The sequence below is a fragment of the Capricornis sumatraensis genome, chromosome 1 (assembly GCF_032405125.1).
Source record: "Capricornis sumatraensis isolate serow.1 chromosome 1, serow.2, whole genome shotgun sequence".
Taxonomy (NCBI): Eukaryota; Metazoa; Chordata; class Mammalia; order Artiodactyla; family Bovidae; genus Capricornis; species Capricornis sumatraensis.
This window is the reverse complement of record NC_091069.1, coordinates 14,217,001-14,239,730: the sequence shown is the minus strand read 5'-3', so window position 1 is coordinate 14,239,730 and position 22,730 is coordinate 14,217,001. Positions and strand designations below refer to the sequence as shown.

General features: G+C 56.5%; 1 protein-coding gene across 2 annotated transcripts in view; it reads left to right on the top strand.

The window, feature by feature from the left end:
* The first annotated feature begins 15,571 nt into the window (after nt 1-15,571).
* The window catches only part of DAB2IP (DAB2 interacting protein), a 136,712-nt gene continuing 129,553 nt past the window's right edge, over nt 15,572-22,730 (top strand). The window contains exon 1 of one of the 2 annotated variants that reach the window (XM_068982910.1): nt 15,572-15,695. In XM_068982910.1, the coding sequence (XP_068839011.1) occupies nt 15,572-15,695 (124 nt within the window). The remainder of the gene's footprint in view (nt 15,696-22,730) is intronic. The other variant, XM_068982920.1, reaches the window with a different exon arrangement.

The window sequence follows — 22,730 nt, the reverse complement described above, 5'->3', positions numbered from 1 at the left end:
TGGGGCTCAGAGTGCTCCTCAGCCCCCTTGGCTGGAGTAGTTAGCCTGCTGCTACTGCTGCATGTGTGTGTGTGTGCGTGTGTGTGTGTGTGTGTGAGGGAAGCTCGTGGCCATTCACTGTGGTGTGGATCACTGCCTAGAGAGGTCAGACCTTGGCATGGAGCTGGTCAGACACGGCCAGTACCTGCCTCGGGAGGTCAGCAGGTGGAGAGAATGAGAGAGCCTTGAAACCCACAGGGTCATGGGGGCCTCTGGGCTATTTATTGGACGGCACTAATCCAGTGTCTAAAAATAATCCTGGACTCAGCGCAACTCTTCAGAGTTTTCCAAGCTCTTTCAGACCCACAGACTCATTTTGGCCTCTGGCGGCCTGGGAGGAAGTGAATTCCATCCCTGTTCCCAACCACAGGGAACATCAAGTTCTAGAGCAAACTTGGGAAGGGTCGGTGTGTGGCTAGCTAGGGGTGGACCCCGACCTGGAGCCCCAGTCTCTTTGGCAGTGGGTTCAGTGTGGGTTCCTGTAGGCGGGCTCGGAGATGGACTGAGGAAGGCAATGCTTTGCTGTCCAGAACACCCTGCCTGCGGGACAGAAGGCCACCTCAGAGAAGGGTTAGGATGAGGGGGCTGACACAGTGGAGGAGAGAGAGGCTCTGATGGGGTGTGGCTGGTGGGAGGGCTGGATGGACCTTGCTGGTGGGGTACTTTGGAGCCAGGCCCTAGGAAAGGCAGGGTATGCTGAAGCAAAGAGTGTGGGGCCTGGGCTTGGAGGCCATCCAAACACAGGGTGCTTGCAAGTGAAGACAAGCAGACGGAAGCCCGGTCAGCTTGCAAAGGTTCAGCATCCCATGCCGGGCCAGGCTGGGACTCTGTGCAGGAGAGTCACCTTTCAAGAAGCCCACTGTGGAGGAGCCTGTGGGCAGTCTCGTGCCCAGGGGTCATTTGGGGGCAAACTGTGGCTGCACCAGCCCCCTGACTGCACCCGGACAGAGATCACCTCTTCCCCAGCAGCCCTGTCCCTCTCTGTCCTCTTTCTCCTGGCCAGACTGCCTGCCCCCGGCCCCTGTGATTCCCCCTTTAGCATGAAGAAGAGAGAGACTTGCTTGTAAGGAGGGTAAAGGGACTGAGGGAGGGAAACAATCAGAGGGAGAGAGGTGGTTGCTACGGAAACTATAAAGTGGAAGCAGAAACTTTGAGGAGCGGGAGGGCAGAGGGACGCAGACCTAGTGCTTGAGGGCCAGGGGAGGGGGCTGGGGCCGGCTGGACTGGAAGGCCCCTCTCTGGCCAGCACCTCCCCAGCCCCGTCCGCCAGCCGGGTAGCACTGGGCCTGCGCGTCCAGGGAGCAGGAGGGCTGTCGGGTCGCTCCCAAGCCTGGGTGTGAGGTGCCTGGTTCCGGGGTGAGGTAAGCAGCTTGTGACCACAGGAGGAGCCCGTGTCTGGTGGCCATATCCCTTCATGGTTCAGAGCTGCCGGTCACACTTGGCCAGGAGCAGCCCAAGGGTTTCCTGCATGTCTTTGCATGACGTCTCATGCCAACGTCCTAACATGCCAGAGGGACACAGCCCAGGACTGGACAGTTTACAAGGCAGCTTCCCACGTGTTGCCTCATGCAAATCCCGTGACAGTGCTGGGAGGATGGTATTCCTATCAGACAGGCGGGGGGCGGGGAGCATGGATGATGAGGCCCAGAGAGGTTAAGGAACTTCACCCGAGTCACACAGCTAAGGAACCCCAGGGGTGGGATCACAACCTCTGACCATAGGGTCTCGAGTGCTCACTGCCGCTCTGCCACTTTGTGGGTTTGGGTGGGTCTCTCCGGCTGGAGCTGTGTGCTCCCTGGGGCCTCCAGCCCCTTCTCATCCCTCACCCCAGGAGCAATTCCTCTGGGGCACTGCCCATTTCTTCCCTTACAAGCCCAGGGAAGTTGCTTCTCTCTGAGGCTTGATCTCCCATCTGTAAAATAGGCATAACAGCACTTTCTGCCCCTGTGGTGAGAGAGTTCAAGCCAAGCACTGGGTACAGAGCCAGCACAGAGGCTGTCCTCAGAAACCTCCGCTGGCTGCGTTGGAGACTGGCAAGCACCCAGTAGGGGGAATCAAGGCTGGGAGGCAACCTCCCTGTATTTCAGAGACGCTTCTTCATCTGTAAAACGGGTCTGATGGGTTCCTGTCTTGCCTGGGGAGTCAGAGAGGGAGATTAAGATCACGGCTGCGGAGCCTCTGGAAACCACTGAGGCTGGTTCGGGGAAGCACCAGAGTGTGCGGTCTGGTCCCAGAACTGGCCACTGGGCCCCAGTGGGCAACCAGACAGCTGAGCCTTCATTCTTGCTGCCAGGCTTTCCTGCCAGAAGGAGGGGGTGGGGAAGAGTTGGGCTCCTGCCCAGTTAGCCCTGAGTGTGAGGCTCAGACCTGCTCCAGGTTTGGGTCTGAAAAACAGCCCTGAGAATTCCACGTGGCCTCGTGGGTCCACTCCCGCATCATGGAGCCAAGCCTTAGATTTCTCCCGGGAGAGGCCCCGGTGAGCCAAATGCATCCTTAAATGGCAGAAAGGCGGCACGCTGCATGTGAAAGATAATGGGGGAAATTTATTGAATGGGCTATAAATCACAGCATGAAAAGCACCGAAACCCATGGGAGGAGAATTTAAAAGTCCTGAGCTGTGCGACTTGTTTGGGGTGGAGGCCATGTGGCCCCATTTCACTGTGAGCCTGGGAGCTTCATAATGAACAGAGGCCCAGAAGTCTGGGGGCTCCAAAGTATCTTCCATGTCCTCTGATTTCGGGGAAACATGATGGTGATGCCCTCCCGACCGTGTCCTCCCCTTGATGGGCAGCAGCCATGTGTCAGCGCCCGCCTGGGCACCGGGGTTATGACAGTGAGCCAGGCAGATGGGCCTCGACCCTCGGGGGAGCACTGTGCCAGGAGAGACAAATGTGAGATGAATCATCAAAAAAGAGATGTCACGGCACAGTGTGGTGGGCTCCCTGCAGGAAAGGGGCAGGAGCCTGGAGAAAATGACTTGGGAAGCAGTCTGGGGAGGGAAGGGGGATGGACCTTCTGGAAACGAAGAGTGAGTGGGAGTAGACCAGGTGGCTGGGGGTAGGGAGGGGGAGCGATGGGAGGGGTGGGTGAGCCAGAAAGGGTGTCCAAAGACCAGTAAGGCCAAGGTGTCTGGGAGAGAGGGCTGTTTTTAAAATGCTCGCTTCAGCTGCTTTGTGGAAAATAGATTCAGGAGGGTAAGGCTGGATTTGTGTGTGTGCGTGGTTGGGGGGTGGGGTGCAGTCAGGGGCTGTGAGAGTCCCCAGAGCTAGAGATGGCGGTGACCTGGGTGCAGATAGTGACAGCGGAGATGAGCGGGGTGGACAGACTCCAGCTAGAATGTGGAGCTGGCAAGAATCCGCTTCAGAGTCCTGTGTCCTAGGAGTGCGAATAGTGGGAGCAAAGCCAGGAAGAAAAGAAGCTGGGGCAGGGGCTGGGGTCATTGTGGCCAAGGAGGGGGAGGTGTTGGGAGTGCTGAGCGGTGACACTGGGGAGGGGTCTGGGGCAGCACCCGCTGACCCCCACCCCCACTGGGACTGGAAGCCAACATCCCAGGCTTTTTGCTACAGGACACCTTTTTACAAATGGCTCTGTCTTCTTGCTGTCTAGAAAGGGGCTGACAGGTGAATTACCTGGGGACAGGTAAGGGGAGGCCATCTGTGGCAGCACAGGGTCACTATTAGGAGCCAGGCTGCTTGAGATCGAGTCTTGGCTGCTTTCTGTGCCAGTAAAATGCAAGAGGAAGAGTGGCTGCCTCTTAGGATTGGGATAAGGACTCACTGAATTAATATGGCCCAGCAGAGACTAAGTGACTGCCGTGGGGTTAATAACTGTGTCCTGTGTGACCTTAGGCAAGGCTCTTCCCTCTCTGGGCCTTGATTTCTCTGGGCTGGTCTTTGCAAACACTCAGGGCAAGGCTCTCTAATCTCATTGTGCCAGCAGTGTCCAGCTCCAGCTCCAGCTCTAAGCTGGCAGTGGTGCCTCTGGTGGGACCACGTTCCTTCCAGCCTGTAAGAAGACACCAGGCCTATCGGGGCTGTAAGAGGATATTTTAATCAGCCCAAAACCTGGTGAGGTCAAAGGGCACAGAGACCAGGACAAAGGGAGCCAGTCAGGGCTACCGCCTGGCCTGAACTGACCTGCTGGGCTGCAGAATCTAGACTGGATTTGGGGCGCCCAGGGAGGGAGGTGGAAGCTGGGAGCTTCACTGTGGGATGGGGACAAACTGTCCTCTGTTCTTAGCCTCAGTTTGCCTGTCTGCATTGTGAGCCTGGGGTTCCCAGGTGGCTCAGCGGTAAAGAATCCACCTACTGATGCAGGAGAAGCAGGTTTGATCCCTGGGTCAGAAGATCCCCTGGAGAAGGACGTGGCAACCCACTCCAGAACTCTTGTCTGAGAAATCCCATGGACAGAGGAGAAGAGTCGGACACAACTCAGCAACTAAACAACAACAACAGCAATCCTTGCCTGCCTGCCACACACAGGTGCTGAGGAAGGCAACAGGCTGCAGTTGGTGAAAGGATGCTAACCCAGCTGCTAGAGTTCCAGAAGCCTCCACAAGGGGCCGGGGGCATTGAGGGAAAGCAGTAGGTAGACCAGTATGGGACCTACCCTTACACTGCACCACCCCCTGCTGGTTAAAATGCAGATTCCTGGGCTCTTCCCAGGCCAGCTAAACCTGACCCTCCCCGCTGGGCTGGGCACCTGCGTTTTGACATGCGCCCCAGGGGACTGAAAACGCCTTGAAGTCTGAGAGCTGAGCTTCTGCTCACCCCCCTTCCCACCCAGTGGGGATGGGGCACCGAGGGGGTGGGCTTGTCTAAGTCCCTCAGCAAACTAGGACCCTGTGCCAGGCCCCGCTGGGGCCCTCGGGGAGCACACCCTGGGAGCCCTGGGTTGGGCCTCCCCACGGTCCCTCCTGTCAGGGTCAAGAAGTGCTTTTTTCCCAGGGCCTGCAGCCCGGTAGGGGGCAGCACCGGCCAGCACCTCCCGAGGGCTCCAGGCTGCTCTGTGGGTCTGGCCTGGCAGGGCTTGGAAGGAGTCCCCGCCGTAGGGCATGCTTGGGAAGGCAGGTCTGGACATGCACAGGAGGCTGCGTAAGGGGGGTGGGTACGAGAGAGAGAGTGCCAGCAGGACACACGAAACACGAAGTCAGAGGGACTAGGTCTGGAAACCCCTGAAACTGCCCTGCTGTTTGCTGGGGCAGAGGCCACAGGGCAAGGGAAGGCCGTGGGGTCAGAGGGGCTGTGTTGAGACCCCTGTAACCCAGACTGCCTCCCCAGGGCTGTCAGTGGGACCAGGGTCAAATCAGGACCCCTCCCTCTGTCCTCTGGGCTGTCTAATAAAGGTCAGCGAGAGGTCAGCCCACCCCTTCCCCCAAGCCCTGGCATTTTAGCCAGGAGAGTGCAGGAGTGGGACTGAAGCCCAAACACGCATCCCAGCCCTCCAGGTGTGCCTGTAACACCTTCATTTGCTATTGGAAACAGGGAGTAGCTGGGGGCGTCTGGGTGACCTTGGGCAAGTCCCAGGCCCTCTGAGCCATGCTTAGAGAGGGGGTGCACACTAGATCCCTGAAGGTCTTCTGCACGTTCAGCCTTTCTGAGGACAGGGATGCAGTTCAGTAGTGAGCTCCCTGTCATCCGAGGTATGCTAGATGAGGCTGCTTGAGATTTGCTTCTTCCTAGGCCTTTGCCAGGCTTCCTAGGTGGCATTAGTGGTAAAAAGAATCTGCCTGCCAATGCAGGAGACGCAGGAGATGTGGGCTCGATCCCTGAGTTGGGAAGATCCCCTGGAGGAGGGCATGGCAACCCACTCGAGTTCTCGCCAGGAAAATCCCATGGACAGCAGAGGTGGACATGATTGAAGCACCTGAGCAGAGCACAGGCCTTTGCCTGAGGTCCTGGGCAGCCCACCCCACCCCAACACACACACACTGTGCTAATCATTAATTACCAGGAGAGACCCACCTGGGGAAAGGGGCAGGTCCCTAACCATGGCGGGGAACAGGGCACCGATTTCCAGGATGACCTTGAACTTGTTTTCCTTGGCTCCAGACTTTCAGCTACTTCCTGACTGAGCAGGCACAGAAATTCTAGGACTCCAGCCCTGCCTCCTCTCCCATGGTGGAATTTCCAGTCAAAATTCGATTCCATGGGTAGGGGCAGAGCCGCATTGTTCTCACTCAAGGGGAGCTGAGGGGTGACAGGTTGCAGAAGCTGCATTTAATTCTCACTCCAGATTCCAGCAATGGGCTGGGTGGGATCTCCAGGAAAAGCCATTAAGTGCGAGAACCATGGCTCTGGCATAGCCTGCCCCTCCTCTAGCACCTGCTGGGGCTCCCGTTTCTGTTCCAGATTGAGGACAGAAGCCCTTAGTGTCATTGTGCAAGGGATCTGAAAGACCCCCCAGGCAACTCCATTTTCTAGGAAAGGAAACTGGGCCTATGAATGGGAAGGGCCTCGCTCAAAGGCACACAGCAAAGCAAAGGCTTCATTCCTTCATTTCTTCATTTCTTCTGCCAGCTCCTGCCCAGAGTCAGGACTTCCATCCTGACCTCCCAACCAGTCCCAGGCTGCTGTGAGTGAAAGTCGCTCAGTCGTGTCCTGACTCTTTGCACCCTCATGGACTATACAGCCTATGGAATTCTCCAGGCCAGAATAGTGGAGTGGGTAGCCTATCCCTTCTCCAGCAGATCTTCCCGACCCAGGAATCGAACTGGGGTCTCCTGCATTGGAGGCAGATTCTTTACCAACTGAGCTATCAGGGAAACCCCAAGAAATAAAGAGTGGTTTTATAATAGCCAAAGACGAGTTTTCTCCCCACAAATTTAAAACATGCCCAGGCTGCTGCTTGATAGTAAATTCTGCAGCCCATTGTGTCCACTCCATGCGGAGGGGACCCAGGCCCAGAGAGGCGAAGTACCTTGTCCTTGGTTCCCTTCTTAGAAAGAGTGGTGGCTCTGAGCCCAGCTCCTCTTGCTCTTCTCATTCATCAGCTGTTTTCTGAGCACTGCTGTGTGCACTGGGGACATGCCTGGGACAGGACTAAGGAGGCCCCTGCCCTCATTAAAGTTTGGGGAAAGACAAGTAGTGAACAGCCGAATGCTCAGATAAGATGGTTTCAGGAAGTGAGAAGTTGAAGAAAATAAAGCAAGGCAGTGGGATTGGGTGTGGGGGTTGGGGCAGAGGTACTTGAGATAAGCTGGCAGGGATGTGACATTTGAGCTGAGGCCTGAATGGCAGGAAGGAGCTGACATCTGAAGGTCTGAGGTTCAGTGTGAGACAGTGGAACAGCATGTGCAAAAGCCCTGAGGTGGGGCCACGTACGTCCCATTCAAGGGTTGGATGGGTATCCAGTCTTGTCTAGCACCATCTTAGCCAGTGGTCCCTCAAGAAAGCTGCTAGGAAACTTCGAATTCTCCCACTGTAGTTCACAGGCATCTAGCCTAGCCCTAGACTGAAGAAAAAGACTGAAGGCAGGAAAAGAAGATTGGGAAAGATTGAAGGCAGGAGGAGAAGGGGATGACAGAGGATAAGATGGTTGGATGGCATCACCGACTCAGTGGACAAGAGTTAGTTTGGGGAATTGGTGATGGACAGGGAAGCCTGACGTGCTGCAGTCCATGGGGTTGCAAAGAGTCCGACACGACTGAGTGACTGAACTGAGCCTAGCCCCACCCTGCAGGCCTGCTGAATGGGGCCAGCCTCTCCTTTCAGTTGCAGAGTGAGGATCAGAGAGGGCTGTGACTCACTCAAAGTCATGCAGCCACACAGGAGGCCTGGAGTCCTGATCCTCTGCCTCCCCAGCCAGAGTTCCCTCCTTACCAGTCTATTGCTCCCCTCTGGCGGGGCTGCCTGGGCCTCATCCCTCCTTGGATCTATCTCCCATCTCTTCTCTCTACTCTCACCCTTACACACCCCATAGAGTGGCCTCACAGTTCTATATGCTGCCCCCAGTATATGCCTTGCTGTTTCCCATCTTTGAGTCTTTGCTCATGCTGCCAGCTCCTCTAAGAATATACTCCTCTGCTCTATTCTAACTCCTACTCAGCCTTCTAGCTCAGTCCCAATGACTCTTCCTCCAGGCAGTCTTTCAGGATTTCTCCCTCCTCCACCTCTACTCAGTGCTGATTCCAGATCAGATGGGCTCAGCCATTTTTCCCACGCTGCCACCATCTCCCCCAGTCAGTATTACTGAGAGCCTGCTTTGGGCCAGTTAATGTGCTGACCAGATCTGATTGTCCTGCTCTCAAGGAACCCACAGATTGCTGAGAAATAAAATAGCCTAGAGGGGCAGATGTCAGCCAGTTTGTCCACAGGGCTTTGATTCACTATGCTATTTGACCCTCTGCTGCTGCTGCTGGTGCTAAGTCACTTCAGTCGTGTCCGACTCTGTGTGACCCCATAGACAGCAGCCCGTCAGGCTTCCCCGTCCCTGGGGTTCTCCAGGCAAGAACTCTGGAGTGGGTTGCCATTTCCTTCTCCAATGCATGAAAGTGAAGTTCTCTATAACCCCACAAAGTGTAAGTATCATCACGCCCATTCCGTAGTTGAGGAAACAGGCACAGAGAGGTAAAGGTACTAAGCTGAAGTCACACAGCCAAGAAGTGCTGGTTCCTCACTCCAAATCCCATACTCCTGCAGCTCCCTGCTGAGATGGGAGCCTCCTAGAAGCTGGCTACTGGGAGGGTTCATCTGTCCTCCTCAGTAGGATCTGCAAGGATGGCACAAGACCCCTCCCCTCCCCCCGGAACCCAGGCCAGTGCCAGCCACGAAGTGGTTCACAGATGACTAGGCAGGCCTGCCTGGAAAGGGAGGGGACTCTCTGACCTCACCCTGGGACCATATGCCACCCCCTCCTGTTGCCCAGTGGGTGCAGAGCTGTCTGGGCCCATCAGCTGGAAGGGGCAGAAGGAGGCCTGAGACCTGGAGCCTCGGCTCCAGGCTGGGCAGGGAGAAGGAGGAGCCATGGGTCCACCTGGAGCTTGGCAGCGTTTTTGGGTCAGGGCAGGAGAGGAAGTACGCAGAGAGAGCCGCTCTGGGCCTGGCCATCTGGGCTGAAATGCTGGCTGCTGGGGTGGGGGTGAGAAGGAGGGGCTGAGGCTGGGGCCTGGAGAGCGAATCCTCTCCTCCCCCGGCTACAGACTTGGAAGCTCGAGCTGCGGAGCAGTGGGAGTGGAGGCCGGGCACCTGTGGGCAGAACGCATCAGGCATCTGGGAGGCCTGGTCCAGGTCATTGAGAGGGAAAGGGGGGTCTTGGCATCGCTGTTTAAGCCCCAAGGTGGACTAAGCCCCAGCTCCCATGTGTGACCTCGGGGGAGTCCCTCCCTCCCATGGCTTCATTGCCCCATCTGCGGGGAGTGATCGTGCTCCACCCTGACTGCGGGGGTGGAATGGGCCATCAGACCCTCCATGTGTGGAGAATTGATGCCAGATCCCAGCTTGTGACGAATTAAAGGCAGGCTTCTCCTGGCAAGTGGCTGTCCACAGCTTCCCCAGTTCCATCACCTGCTCTGAGGTTTCCTTCTAACCCCGACCTTCCAGGATTTATGACAGGCTGTTGACATGTACAAGAGAGATGTGTCCTCCTCTCTGGGCTTCTGGAGGGTGGGAGGAAACACCTAGGTGATGGTTTGGGACTGGAGGAAATTTCTAGATCCCGATGGGACCCATGGAGGTGGATTAGCAGAGATAAGTTGTCTTAACATGTGACACCTGGGGCCCAGAGATGTCAAGGGACTTTCTTGGAGTCACACAGGGCCCAAAGAATCACAGTGACCCTGCCCACTGGCCTTTCACCCCCTCAGAGCTCTGCCTCTCCCAAGGGCTCAGCCCAGTTCTGGATGACTTGATTTCAAAAACACATGCACAGTACCTGAGGCCCTATCTGTGTGTGTTCCAATATCCACGCTTGATTGGTCCCCTAGTTCTGCCTATGTTGAGCAGGGCAGGGCCATCTAAGCCTGGGGTCATCATAGCCCTGACTGGGCCATTTTTTATGAAGGATGTCATTAACTTTGTGAATGGCTTTAGGGAGGAAGTCCAGAGGCTGGTGGAGGTGGTGGACAGCTGGCTGGGCCTCAAGCACTTGAGCGTGAACTCTCAGGCTTGTTTGCCCTCCCTGCCATGCTGATGATACCCTCCCCCATCTGAATGAAGGTCCTACTCATGGTCCAGCCATATTCCCGGATGAACAGCGGACACAGGAAGCCGTCATTGCCTGTCAGACAGGCTGCCTCCTGGGGCAGAGACCTGTGACCTCAACCACGAATTTCCCCCACAGCGCCCCCTTCCCCACCCTGCCCAGGGCTCCAGCGACTCAGGGATTAGGACCGGCCTGGGAGGCGGATGTATGCAGGGCTGCCTGGCTGGGGACTTCCCCTGGTCACTACTGCGCACCCTCGACCCGACAGGAAATCTGACAGGTCTGAGCCCTCCAGACACCCATTGTGTGGAGCCTGGCGTGGGCTCCAGTGTTTCCCCTGTCAGGATTCCATCCCTTCTTGCCTCCTCCTTGCCTAAGCTGGTTTTTAAGGAAAGTTCCAGGCTGTTGCCCCTCCTCCATCTCAGCATAAAGTCCTGCTCAATCTTAAGACCTTTGCTCTTTCCAGCCTGCCTGAGTTCACATCCTGATTCCTAGTGCAAGCTGTGTGACCTTAGGGGAATTACTTACCCTCTCTGTGCCACCAATATTTTCTGTAAAATGAAGGTGGTGACCATCAAATGAGATAATGTGCATAGCTCAAGTAGTCAGTAAGTGCTGAATACAGTTTATTGCTATTAAATCCAAGCTTCACCCTCAGACAAACTTGTAGTCTTCCTGTGTTAAAGGTCTCTGGCTCTGGTTCCCTCCAGGCGTGAGCATCTCTCGTCCCTGAGTGGAATCCAGTGTGAGATCATGTTTGTTGTTGCTGTTGTTTCCTGCACAACATGGCCCTTCTGAAAAGACCAGGCCCTCCGGCTTTGCTGCGTGCTGTGCTCCATCGCTTCACACGTGTCTGAGTCTTTGTGACCCCATGGACTGTAGCCTGCCAGGCTGCTCTGTCTGTGGGATTCTCCAGGCAAGAATACTGGGGTGGGTTTCCATATGCTCCTCCAGGGGATCTTCCCTACCCAGGGACTGAACCCGCATCTCTTACATCTCCTGCATTGGCAGGCAGGTTCTTTACCACTAGCGCCACCTGGGAAGCCCGTTAGTTGAAGAAATGAGTGATACACGGGAGGAAACACAGTCCCGGATGGGCAATTTAAGGCTTTCCAGAGGGTAATTCTGATTGTATGCTGTGTTTTCCTTCCTCACCCGACTGTAAATCTGACAGCCCAGTAAGATGTGAGGCTGCACTGGGCTGGCCCTTCCCTGCCTCTGAGCCCACTGACCCAGCCCTGGCTTGGCCTGCGCTTGACCTGGACTTCCAGCCCAGCAGGATGCTATTGCCCTCCAGACCACTGGATCCTGATGGTGCTGTGCCCACATGGGGAATTCTTCATGTCCGTCCTTCTCTGGTCTTCTCCTGTGTCCTCACTCTTCCAACCTGACCGGTGGGGTGTGGCTAGGGTGGAGAGCGTCAGGTTGCTTTGATGAGGCGATGTCTGAGCTGGGTCCTGAGGGGTGAGGAGAGCTCGCCAGGTGTGAGCAGAAGGGAGACCGTCATGGCAGCCATGTGGCCATCAGGGCTGAGGCTGGAGCCTTTGGAGGCTGAGAGCAGATAGATCAGAGTGTCTGGCGTGGGTTGGCGTGCAGAGGGAGGAGGCTGGCTGCTTTGTGACAGCTTGGTCCTTTGTGGTACTCTGGAAGTTCACCTTTGGGGGCTTTTGAGGGATGATGAAGGTGATGTGCGGTCAGGTTGGATCTAACTTAACTAGCTCCCATCCCCTTGCCTGGCACTTACTAAACATGCAGATTTCCAGGCTTCATCCAGACCCACTGAATCAAGCGTCTTGGAGGAACCTCAGAAATACACGTTTAACTAGCTGGGCCATTTGGGAGCCGGAGGCAATGGAGGCTGCAGCCTTGAACACCACCCAAAACAGCATGTGGGGCAGTAGAAGCTGGGCCTGTTCAGGAGACCCTTTGGAGGCAGGACTGTTGTGGGAGAGCCAGACCACTGAGGGACTAGAGCCTGCAGGGCCCCTGGCTCACCGGTCGGAAGGGTCTGGGAAGCCCTTGCTGGCCAGGGCTTCCCCCTGAAGGAAGGTCTGTGGCAGGAAGTGGTGGTGGTATGAGGAGGGGCATTTTTAGGTGCCACCCCTCCAGTCTGGGCAGTCTCCAGAAAGCAGCTGCTTCTGTTTGAAGGGAAGAGGCCACAGGGGCAGCGGGTGGGGGTGGGTGGCTTGCTCCACTGCAGGATTGATTCCAGATGCTCTGCTGGGTGTGCAGGGAGCAGGCTTTGTCTGCCTGGGGGTCCTGGACCTCCTCTCTCACCTCCCACCCTGCCCCTCCCCTACTCAGCCCCCCAGCTGGTATCTTCCTGGTACTCATCTCAGGCCCGAGGAGATGTTCGGCTTGGATGCCTGGCAATGCCCACTCCATCCCAAGGCCAGAAATGCAAAAGCTCCTCCCTCCCTGAGGCAGATAGGTTAGGAGTCTGTAACTTCTCCTTGTAGGCAGGGAAACGGAGGCACAGAGATGGACTTGAGAGCCCAAGCATAAGCAGAGTTGACGCCAGACCTTTGGAGCCCAACTGTGTTTACAGATTAGATCCTGAAGTCCCCCCTCAGCACACACTCTTCTAAATCTGCTAGTTGGGGGTCCCAGACCGAGACCCACTCGTCCCAGCCTTAATCAGCTTGATCACTTGATCAGTATCTCCTCTCATTCAGGAAAGCTAGAACCTGGGAATTCCTGTTTTGGGGGGAAACTGGGCCAAATGACTCTTGCCCCCATCCTGAGCTGGACCTCCTGGGAGTCCTCCTCCCCCTAAAACTAGTGGGCCTGGCTGCAGAAGTTATTCATTCTGGAAATGCCAAGGTGTGGGTAAGTGGCTGCAGGAGCCCCAGAAGAGTGGGAAGGGTCCAAACTGGATGTCCTGGAGGAGGCTTTAGAATCCAGCCCAGCTCTCCATGGATGATAGTATTGCTCTACCCAGGGGCCTCTGCATTTGTAAAAGAGGCTCCTGGTAATGTGTGCTATTGCAAATGAGCTAGAGCAGTGCTTTAGCCAAAGGAGGCTAATGGGGTCCTTGCAGCCCTTGTGGTTTCCCATCTTCCCTAGGGATTGGCCAGAGCTCTGGGGAGAGGGGCCAGGAGAGTTGATGGCTTCTGACAACCCAGACAGGGTTCGGAGGAGCAATACCCCTTCGGCCCCTCCCCCCTGGTCCTGGGAAGGCGCCTGGCTTCCAGCTGTGATCCAGGCTTCTCCTGACCTGGGGGCCCTCCCCCTGGCTGAGGGAGCAAGGGAGGGGGTCTCCTTTGTGAGGTGCAAAACCTGGTCTGGATTCCCACCGATCGCCCCACCCCCTCCAGGGCCCCACCTTTTCAGCTGTGCTGGAGGAAGCCGTCCAGACTACCTCAGGCCCCCCACGTGACTCTCCCACCAGCACACCCCTAGGATTACTTGTCAGAGTCCCGTCTGAGGTCCTTTGTCTCTGTCACTGAGGCAGGTTCCTCTCCCTGCCAGGGCCTCAGTTTCCCCTTCTGTACTTGAGGGGTTGGAGCTTAGGCAGATGGTTGTGAGAATAATTTTAAAAATAAATGCTGCTGCAGAGGCAAGGTGGTGTAGAGAGAGATACTCCCACAAATGGCCAGGGTGGCCAGGGAAGACTGCAGGAGGTGGGCTGTAGAATGATGGAGTTTGGCCAAGCAGAGAAAAGTCGATAGGGGGCCAGTCCCTTCTGTGTGTGTGTGTGTGTGCAAAGTGTGTGCTAAGTTGCTTCAGTCGTGTCTGACTCTTTGCAACCCCATGGACTGTAGTCTGCCAGGCTCCTCTGCCCATGGGATTCTCCAGGCAAGAATACTGGAATGGGTTGCCACCTCCCCCTGCAGGGGTTCCTCCTGACCCAGGGATGGGACCTGAGTCTCTTGAGTAAAGAGGCGTGAGAAGCAGGGGAAGAACAGAGGTGAGGCTGGGGTGGTTTGAGGGGAACTAGATCGCTGGAGGCTCAAATACCAAAGAAGCTTCTTTGCGTTTGTGGCTTTGGGACTCTGGGGAGCTATGGATGGCTCTTGAGCTGGGCAGTGCCCAACTTGAAGGCTTTCAGCAGGATGCCATAGAGGGAGCCTCAGTTTCCATCCCTACAGTGGAGTAGGGATGGTGCTGCCCTGTCCGCAGCCCTGCCAGAACTGCTATAAATGCCCAGCGGGGGAGACCTCACAGCATCTGAGGTGTTTCACTTGGGAGAGGGTTTAGATCAAAGGCTGCCCTTGAGGCTCAGCTGGTAAAGAATCCGCCTGCAATGCGGGAGACCTGGGTTGGGAAGATCCCCTGGAGAAGGGAAAGGCTACCCACTCCAGTGTTCTGGCCTGGAGAATTCCATGGACTGTATAGTCCATGGGGTCACAAAGAGTCAGACATGACTGAGCGACTTTCACTTTCACTTTAAATCAAAGGGACAAAATGTTCAGATTTGGCAAAGCCCCCATGGGTACATAGGTGTTCATTCTGTTCTCTCTAGATTTTGTGTGGTTGAAATACCCACCCTAATTGTAAATATATAAAAGTCATACATATATCAAACGGAACGATTTTTAAAAGCACAGGTGAATGTCCTGCCTGAAGTGAAGTGAAGTGTTAGCTGCTCAGTCTGCCCGACTCGTTGTGGCCCCATGGTCTATACCCTCCAGGCTCCTCTGTCCATGGGATTCTCCAGGCAAGAACACCAGAGTGGGTAGCCATGCCCTTCTCCAGGGGATTTTCCCAGACCGGGGATCGAACCCCCATCTCCTGCATCCGCAGGAGGATTCTTTACCGTTTGAGCCGCAAGAGAAGGCTGTTCTCAGCCGTTTCTGCCTGGCAGGGCCCCTGGTGTATCGGGGGATATGTTTGTGGGACGGTGCTCAGCCCAGGGAGCCTGGTGTAGAAACCAACCCTGCGGCATCGGCCTCATTCGAACCCCAATCGAAGGTGACCAGTTCGAGAACGGGGTGCCCTCCCGGTCGCCTCGGGTGCGCCCTGCCCCGTGCGGAGAGAGCGCGCACACACGGGTGCCTGTACCCTCCGGCAGAGTGGGGCGCCGCGGACTCCCAGAGGTCCGGCCTCAAGCTCTCAGGGTCGATGACCCTCCTGGGGACCCGCCCGGGGTCCCAGGCACTCCGGCCCGCCTGGCCCCGCCGACTCCAGGCCGGGATTTCTCCCGCACTGACTTTCCGGGCCGGTGCCAGCCCGGCCTCCCGGTCCCCGGCCCCCGCGGCGGGGCCGGCTGCTCCGCGGAGGGCGGGAGCGGGAGGAGGAGTTTGAGCGACTTTGTGGGGCAGCCTTGGCCTCGGCGGCGGCCGCAGCGGCGCGCGGAAGAACGCGGGGACGCCCGCCGGGCTGGCCGGAGCGGGCGATGGGGCCCGTGTGAGCGCGCCCAGGCCCGGCCCGGTGCCCGGCGGGCGGCAGCATGTCCGCGGGCGGCGGCGCCAGGAAGAGCACCGGGAGGCCCTCCTACTACTACCGGCTGCTCAGGCGACCCCGGCTGCAGCGACAGAGGAGCCGCTCCCGCAGCCGGACTCGGCCCGCCAGGGGTAGGCGCCACCTCGACCCCTGACCCCCGGGTCCCCTCTAGCGCCCGGCTTAGCACCGGGTGCCCTGGGGTGCCTGGGACCCCAGGTCCTCCTGCTGTCGATGTACCCCGACCCTCTCACTCGCCCCCTGTGGTTGCCCCCGTGTCTCCTTGTTCCTCATTCCCCAGCTTCTCCCCATCCACCACGCTGGGGCGGGGGGGGGGGGGGGGTCGGGGATGGGGGAAACTGAGGCTTGAGGGTCTCCTCTTGCCAAGGGCAGGCAAAGTGGAGATCACAGTTCAGCTTCTTGCCTCTGACCCTCAGTTTGGACCTCTGCGCCTCCGTTTGTTCAGTAGCGGTGGGTGGGGGGGATGGAGTCACCCTGAGGGGTTCTGGCTCAGGTTCTGGCTCTCCCCAGGCTCACAGGACCCTGTCCTCTCAGCCTACCCTCCCTCCAACCCCCGTCGTGGCTCCTCTGGGACTTAACCAGGACTCCACCATCTCTTGGGTGGAGGGACACATGGGTGGAACTCCGGGGGTCCTATTCCGGGGGTCCTTGGCTCCAAAGGAGTGGTGGCTTGTAACATCTGTCCAGGACATCTCTGAGTGGGTGGGCCAGGGTGGGGGCCACCTCCTTTGAAAGGAGTTTCTCTCTTTCAAGGCCAGGAGGCAGGACACGGAGGGGGGAGGTGCGAGCAGCATTTTCTTTTTCCAGTAACAGGATCCTCAGCTGGAAAGGCGTGTGATCCAGGGGGCTGGGTGGGGGCCGGGACTTCCTTCCCTGGCTGGGTAGAAGGGAGTGGGGAGGCCCCCCTGGAAGGAGGAGGCCTTCAAAAGGGCCCTGCGTAGGTCGGAGTCCCTGGCAGAGGCTCAGGCCCACGGAGGTGGCCATGGGTGGGAGGAAGGTGGGTGGGGGAGTTGGGAGCACCTAATGGATACCTGGGCTGTGTTTACACCATCAGGTTATCTTGGGAATCCGGAAGGCTGGCCTGGTGCCCAGCCTGACCCAGAGCAGTTTGAGCAAATCTGTGCTTGGCATCTGGTCAAGTGCCCCCTGCTCTGGGCTCTGGTTTTGTGGCCTGGACCCTGTGGTTGCCCGGAACCTCAGTTTTCTCGTCAGTGAGAGGATAAGTCAGGCAGGCAGGCAGTACAAGTTCATCTGCCTCGCCAGGAATGGAGAAGACTTTTCCCACAGTCAGGGCTCAGCAGCAATGTACGGGGCTTCCTCAGGAAGTGGTGAGTTCCCCGTGCATGGAAGGGTTCAAGCTGAGGCTGGGAATGCATATGCGCGTGTATTCTGGGAATTCAGTCTTCAAGCGTCTCCCAAGGGTTGTGATCTCCTCCCCCTTGCCTTCCTTGAAGAGGTCCCTGACTGCTCCCTCCCTCCAACCTGGCCCTGGGCCACCAGAGGTCTGGGCTCAAGCACTGTGAGGTTGGGCAAGGTTTGTCCCTTTTCTCAGCTTCCTGGGCTGTCAAAGGGGGCTGGGAGTACATGGAAGATTTGGGGAGAAATGGGTTCAGGTTGTGAGAAGCAGGAGCTGTACAGATGCCCCGGCAAGCTCAGGGCACCTCCTGCACCCACCCTACCCCTGCCTCATGCCCTCTGTGAACTTCCCTTCACTCTTGACCTCAGCTCAGCTCTAGCCCCACAGGCACAGAGAGGATCAGAAGTTCCCCCTCCTGCTTAGCCAACTGAGCAGGAGACAATCAATGCATGTCTGGCCATTGCCTGAGCCCCAGCTCCCAGGCTCCCTTGTGTGAGAGCCCCAGCCAAGCACCCAGCTTGCAGGGAGGCTGGAGGAGACTGTTCCTGAACAGAAGTTACGTCTGGGGAAATCAGGGAGAACTTCCCAGAGGAGGTGACATTTGGACCGGGTCTCACCACCTGGTGAGAGTTTCCTTTGGCAGAGGGAGTGGTTGAGTCAGATGGGATTTCAAGCCCGAGGTCTGCACAAAGCCATCCTTTGGCCAGTTACCTCTCAGCCTCAGTGGCCTTGTCTGGTAAATGGAGGTGATGATGGCAGGGTTGTTTAAGGACTGAGGGCAGGAAATATTGGGCTGGCCAAAAAACTTGTTTGGGTTTTTCCATAAGATGTGATGGGAAAACCCAAATGAACTTTTTGGCCAACCCATACATGGAAAGCTAGAAGCCTGTGCTGCTTGGGACTCGGGCCACAGTTGATGTGGTGTGAGCTGTGGATGTCCTTACTCTGGACAGAGCAGCAGTCCTTATCCTTATAGAGCAGAGTAAGTAAGGATGTCCTTACTCTGGACAGAGTGCAAAGACGGGGAGTTGGAAAATGTCTTGGTATGGTGGCTGAGGTGGTAAAGAGTCTGCCTGCAGTGCTGGAGACCTGAGTTCGATCCCTGGGTTGAGACGATCCCCTGGAAAAGGAAATGGCAACCCACTCTGATATTCTTGCCTGGAAAATTGCATAGATGAAGGAGCCTGGTGGGCTACAGTCCCTGGGGTGGCAAAGTCAGACATGACCGAGTAACTAACTTTGCTTTACTTTATTATGGGTGGAATTCATCCTGGGGTGGCAGAGGGCATGCATTGGTTAGAGGGGATAGTGGGGGACAGCAGTGGGGCCTGATTACAGGCCCTTGAGCAATGTGGAATCATGGGTGGGAGCAGGGGAACTGCCTGGCAGGGTAAGAGGTGGAGCTACCTGGCTGGGGGACAAACCTGCCTCCAGTAAACTCCCAGATCCCTGACTACGCCTCCAGGACCACCTCAGCCCCTGAGGATAGCACCCCACTCAGGTGGGAACTCTTGCTGGGGGAGCCATCCCGAGGCCTTGAGCTTATTTTTTGTGACCTCAGGCCTCAACCTCCCTGTCTGTGGGGTGGCAGGGGGGTGTTGGTCCCATGGTGGTGACATCATCAGGTCCCCAAGCATCCCAGCCCTGATCTGGCCCTTGTTTCACACCCATTCCGGCATCTGCCACCAGCAAGGAAGGACCATGACTGAGAACTCATGTGTGTTTGTTCAGAAACAGGAAAGAACAGGGAAGAGTTGGCAGGTGATGAGGACCCAGCTGGGCCTGGCCAGGGGAAGGGTTGACCCAGACTGGCACCTATCTGCCCACTGCCCCCACTGTCTCTCTGGAGTGGCTGGCAGGGAGCTCCCTGCAGGCTCAAGAGGAAGACTTTGTCTCTGGCGGGGCTGCCAGTGAGGGACAGTGTCTGCAGCCCCCACGGTGTGACCACAGCAGGGCACTAAGCGAGGTTCCTCCCTTCACTGGCCCTGAATCCTCAGGAGAGGCAGAATGAATCTGTTGGTGGTGGGGCTGGGGCACGAAGTTTGATGATGGCCGGAGGCAGGGTGGAAATGGTGATGCTGGCGTGGCGAGGGTCATCTGGCCACTTTACCCTGGGCCTTGTGGCTCAGCCCCCTTGAAGGCTGGGTGTGACCCATGAATTTGAGGGGGTCCTGCCGCCCAAAGTGTGTCACTAAGCCAGGGTACCTTCCCACCTACTCCCACCAAGGTCAAGATAAGCTTTGTCTGTCTGAGCTACTTGTACCCCCGGGAAAACTTGCATTTCCCTCCTGCGTGAATAAAGTTCGCCCATTCATTAAGCTAGCAAGCATGACCTGAGCACCTACTATGTGCTGGGAATGGGGCCACATGAGGAGGAATTGACAGGCTCCTGGCCCTTGAAAAGCTCCCAGTTGGTTGGGGAGGCTGGCTTGTTGAGCTGCCATGGGGCACTGAGTCCTTTTTGGGGCACAGGGCAGCGGGTCATGGGAAATGAGCTCAGATCAGCCATGAGCTAGTTATGTAACTAGGCACATCCCAGGGCCTTAGTTTCCCCATCTGTCAGTTGGGGCTAATCCTGTCCTGTTGCCTCCACGTGTCAGGAGACCTCTTGGAGTGCCCATCCCTGTACTCAGGGGAGGTTCTTTTCTTTATGTCTTCATCTGAGTTTTTCCAGGCATCCAGACACATGCCAGGCCCTGCCTGGGCGCTGTAATCTTGGCCTGTGTTTTCTCCTTAGATGGTCAGTTCCTTTGCCACGCCCCCACACACCCCATGGCATGGCCCCATGCCTTGGTTGCTGTGTGCTTCTCCTCCCCTCCACCTGGGGGGTCTTTCCAGCTAAGCTATGCTGGAGTCAGTGAGAGGGGCCTCAGAGGGGGCTCCCAGGAGTGCCCCAGCACTCCCTGAGGAATGCAGGCAGGAGGACCTCACAAAGGTGCCCAGGAGGACTGGGGCTGATCCCCTGAGGTGGTGGTCCCCTCCCAGGACTTACAAGTTGGCAGCTGAGTGATCCAACTCCTGGGTTCCAGAGGGAGGCACAGAGGGGCGGTATGGGACCCCAGTAAGGTGGCAACATGGTTGGGGGGGGTTGCTGGTTTGAAGAATCTGCTTCCTAACTGGGAGCAATGGTTAGAGAGGTGCCTGAGTGCCACCAGAGGGAAAGACGGGTGCTGGGACCACTCCTAGGGGCCCTGGCTTCAGGGAGACCTACTGAGAGGCCACTGGGCAGCATGTGGGCCCTGAGGGCTGGACAAGCCTGAGAACAGCCCTGGTGGGGGCTGCTTGTACCTTGTGGTCCCCTCGGTCTTTGAATGTCCAGGCAAGGGCCTTCGACTTGGCTGAGACCGCTGAGATTGTGCACATACCCTTTCCTCCTTGTTTCTCCCTTTGTTCCTGCTGAGACACCATCCCTTCTTTGAAGGGATCGGCCCCAGCTTCCCCAGGCCCTCCTCACCTGTACATGCCCCAGGTCCTGGGAGCTTCACTCCTCCTCATGACAGGTAATAAAGTTCCAATGAATTCTGTCTGCTGAATGCCTGCTCCATGTTGACAGTGGGCTTAACTCGGTCATTTGCCTTATTTAATGCTCATAACAGCACTGTGGGATGGATACTGGCATTATTCTCACGTTTTAGGTGAGGAAACTGTGTCCCAGAGAGTGGGAGCCTTGTCCACCTTCAGGCAGCTCAGAAAGAGTGGAGCCCAGCTGTGCCTCACTGCACATCCTGAGCTTGTGAACACACCCCCTTGTTCCTCCGTAGGCAGATCCTTCTGAGGTCAGGCCTCGGTTTTGATAAGGCCACCACCTCCTCCTCCTATCTGATTTGCATAGTCAACAACTCTACTGGGTGTTCATGGCCATCCTGGCCATAATTCAGGAGGGAGGCAGGGGAGTGACCCACTGGCATCTGTGTGTGTGTGCGGGGGGGGGCGGGGTCAGTCTTTCTGGTCGGCCTGTCTCTGTGCCTTGGATGACTCAGGCCATTCCCCAGGCCCAATCTCTTCCCCTGTCCCCACCCCTGCTCCCATTCATGCCTGCCAACCATGTCCTTTCCTTGGGCAGGTCACAGGTCTTACAGCCTCCACCCTGTTTTTCCACCAAGTTCCTTTGTGCTCAGGGCTTAGCATTTCTTGAGGTGAGGTCCCTGGAGGCAGGCAGGTAGTTTGAGGCCCACTTCCCCAAGCTGTCTAAGTTCTTGAGGGAGGTCAGAGGCCTCAGTGCATCCACTGAAATGTCAGCCTCTTGGTCGTTGTGTTTCTGGCCCATCCTCCTCACCTCTAATAATAATGAAGAAAATAGCTTCCTTTTCCCCACCTGACCATCTGCCAGGTCTGGTGCTAAGAGCTTCACCTGACCTTCTCCTTTTAACTTCCCAACCCTCCTAGAGGTTGGGGTCATCACCATCACTTCTCTTTGCCAGGTAAGGAAACGATCTCAGGGTTTGGAGGAAGAGGCCAGGTGCAAACTAAGGCCCCTGGCCTCCCGAGCTCACGCTTAGAAGCAGACATCAGCTGGTCAGGTTGGAGCTCTGATTGCCAGGCCCCCTGTCCGTCTCGGTGCGTTCGGTACTTCCTGAGACCTGGTGACACAGGCCTGGCCCCAGAGCCTGCTTTGCTTAGCTGCTGATGGGGGAGGTTGGAGGGATTGATCCTGGCCGTCTCTTGCAGCTCCGGCCCTGGGAGCTAACTGTTCCCCATGACCCCTGTGGAAACTGAGGCTCAGAGAACCGAGGCCCCTTGCCTGAGGTTATGTAAAGATGTGAACATGATCTATGTCTGAAATCCACACTCCTTTGCATCCTATTTCGGTATTGATTTTGTTTGTTGCTTAACATTGGCACGGATAGGGAACTACCTTGGGGGTAGGGGTCAAGTGGTTAAGACTCTGTGCTTCCAATGCCGGGGTTGCAGGTGAAATCCCCATTTAGAGAACTAAGATCCTGCATGCCGGGTGGTGCAGCCAAAACATAAAAATAAATTTAAAAAATTAAAAAAAAAAAAAGATTAGCCTAGATGGAGACACTGAGGCAGCTGGGTCTTCTTGATGGGGGGTAAGAGGGATTGAATTCTTGTGTAACTTGACACAAACATGCTCACGTCCTGAACCTCATCATACGTGTTATGCTTTGAAATGACATGTAGCCTTTTGGCTATTTTTAAAAGAAAAGCAATGGCTGTGATATTTCCCCTGCACCTTCCTCTTGAGGCCACTTGGTTAAATGTCAGGAAAGGGAGAGTATTTCCTGGTCAGGAACATTCAGAGCTTGCTGGGAGCTGAAGTTTTGTTTTCTGTTAAGGAGGTGTTTGGGGAGTCGGTTCCTGGTCTCCCCCCCCGTCCCACCCCCGCCTGCCTGCCGTTTCTCTGGGAAGGTTGTGTTTGACAGTTGCTGGGAGGAAGGTTTTGAGAGGGAACAGCGGAGATGCCCGCGCGTGGAGTGGCAGGGTGGTTATTTTTAGCCGTCCCCATCCAGTAGAGGCATTTCAGCGTTTGTTCAATATTTAATTATCCATCTGAAACTGGCCCACGTGGCCTTGAGTTTGGAAGTGGTTCTCTGTGCTGTGGTTTCCTCTGATTGCATAAATAAGGAAGCGAGGGGAATCTCAATAGCCCTCCAAATAATACGAATGAAAAAAAATTAAAAAAGAGTAGACTCTGTGCTCAGGAAAGGATGGGCTTGGTTCCGCAGTCTAGACAGACCACCTGTACGTTAGCAGAAAAGCTGAGCCCTGAGGACGCCGACCACGTCCTTGGAAACGCAGCCGTGCTTGGTCTCTGATTCCCAGACTCCAC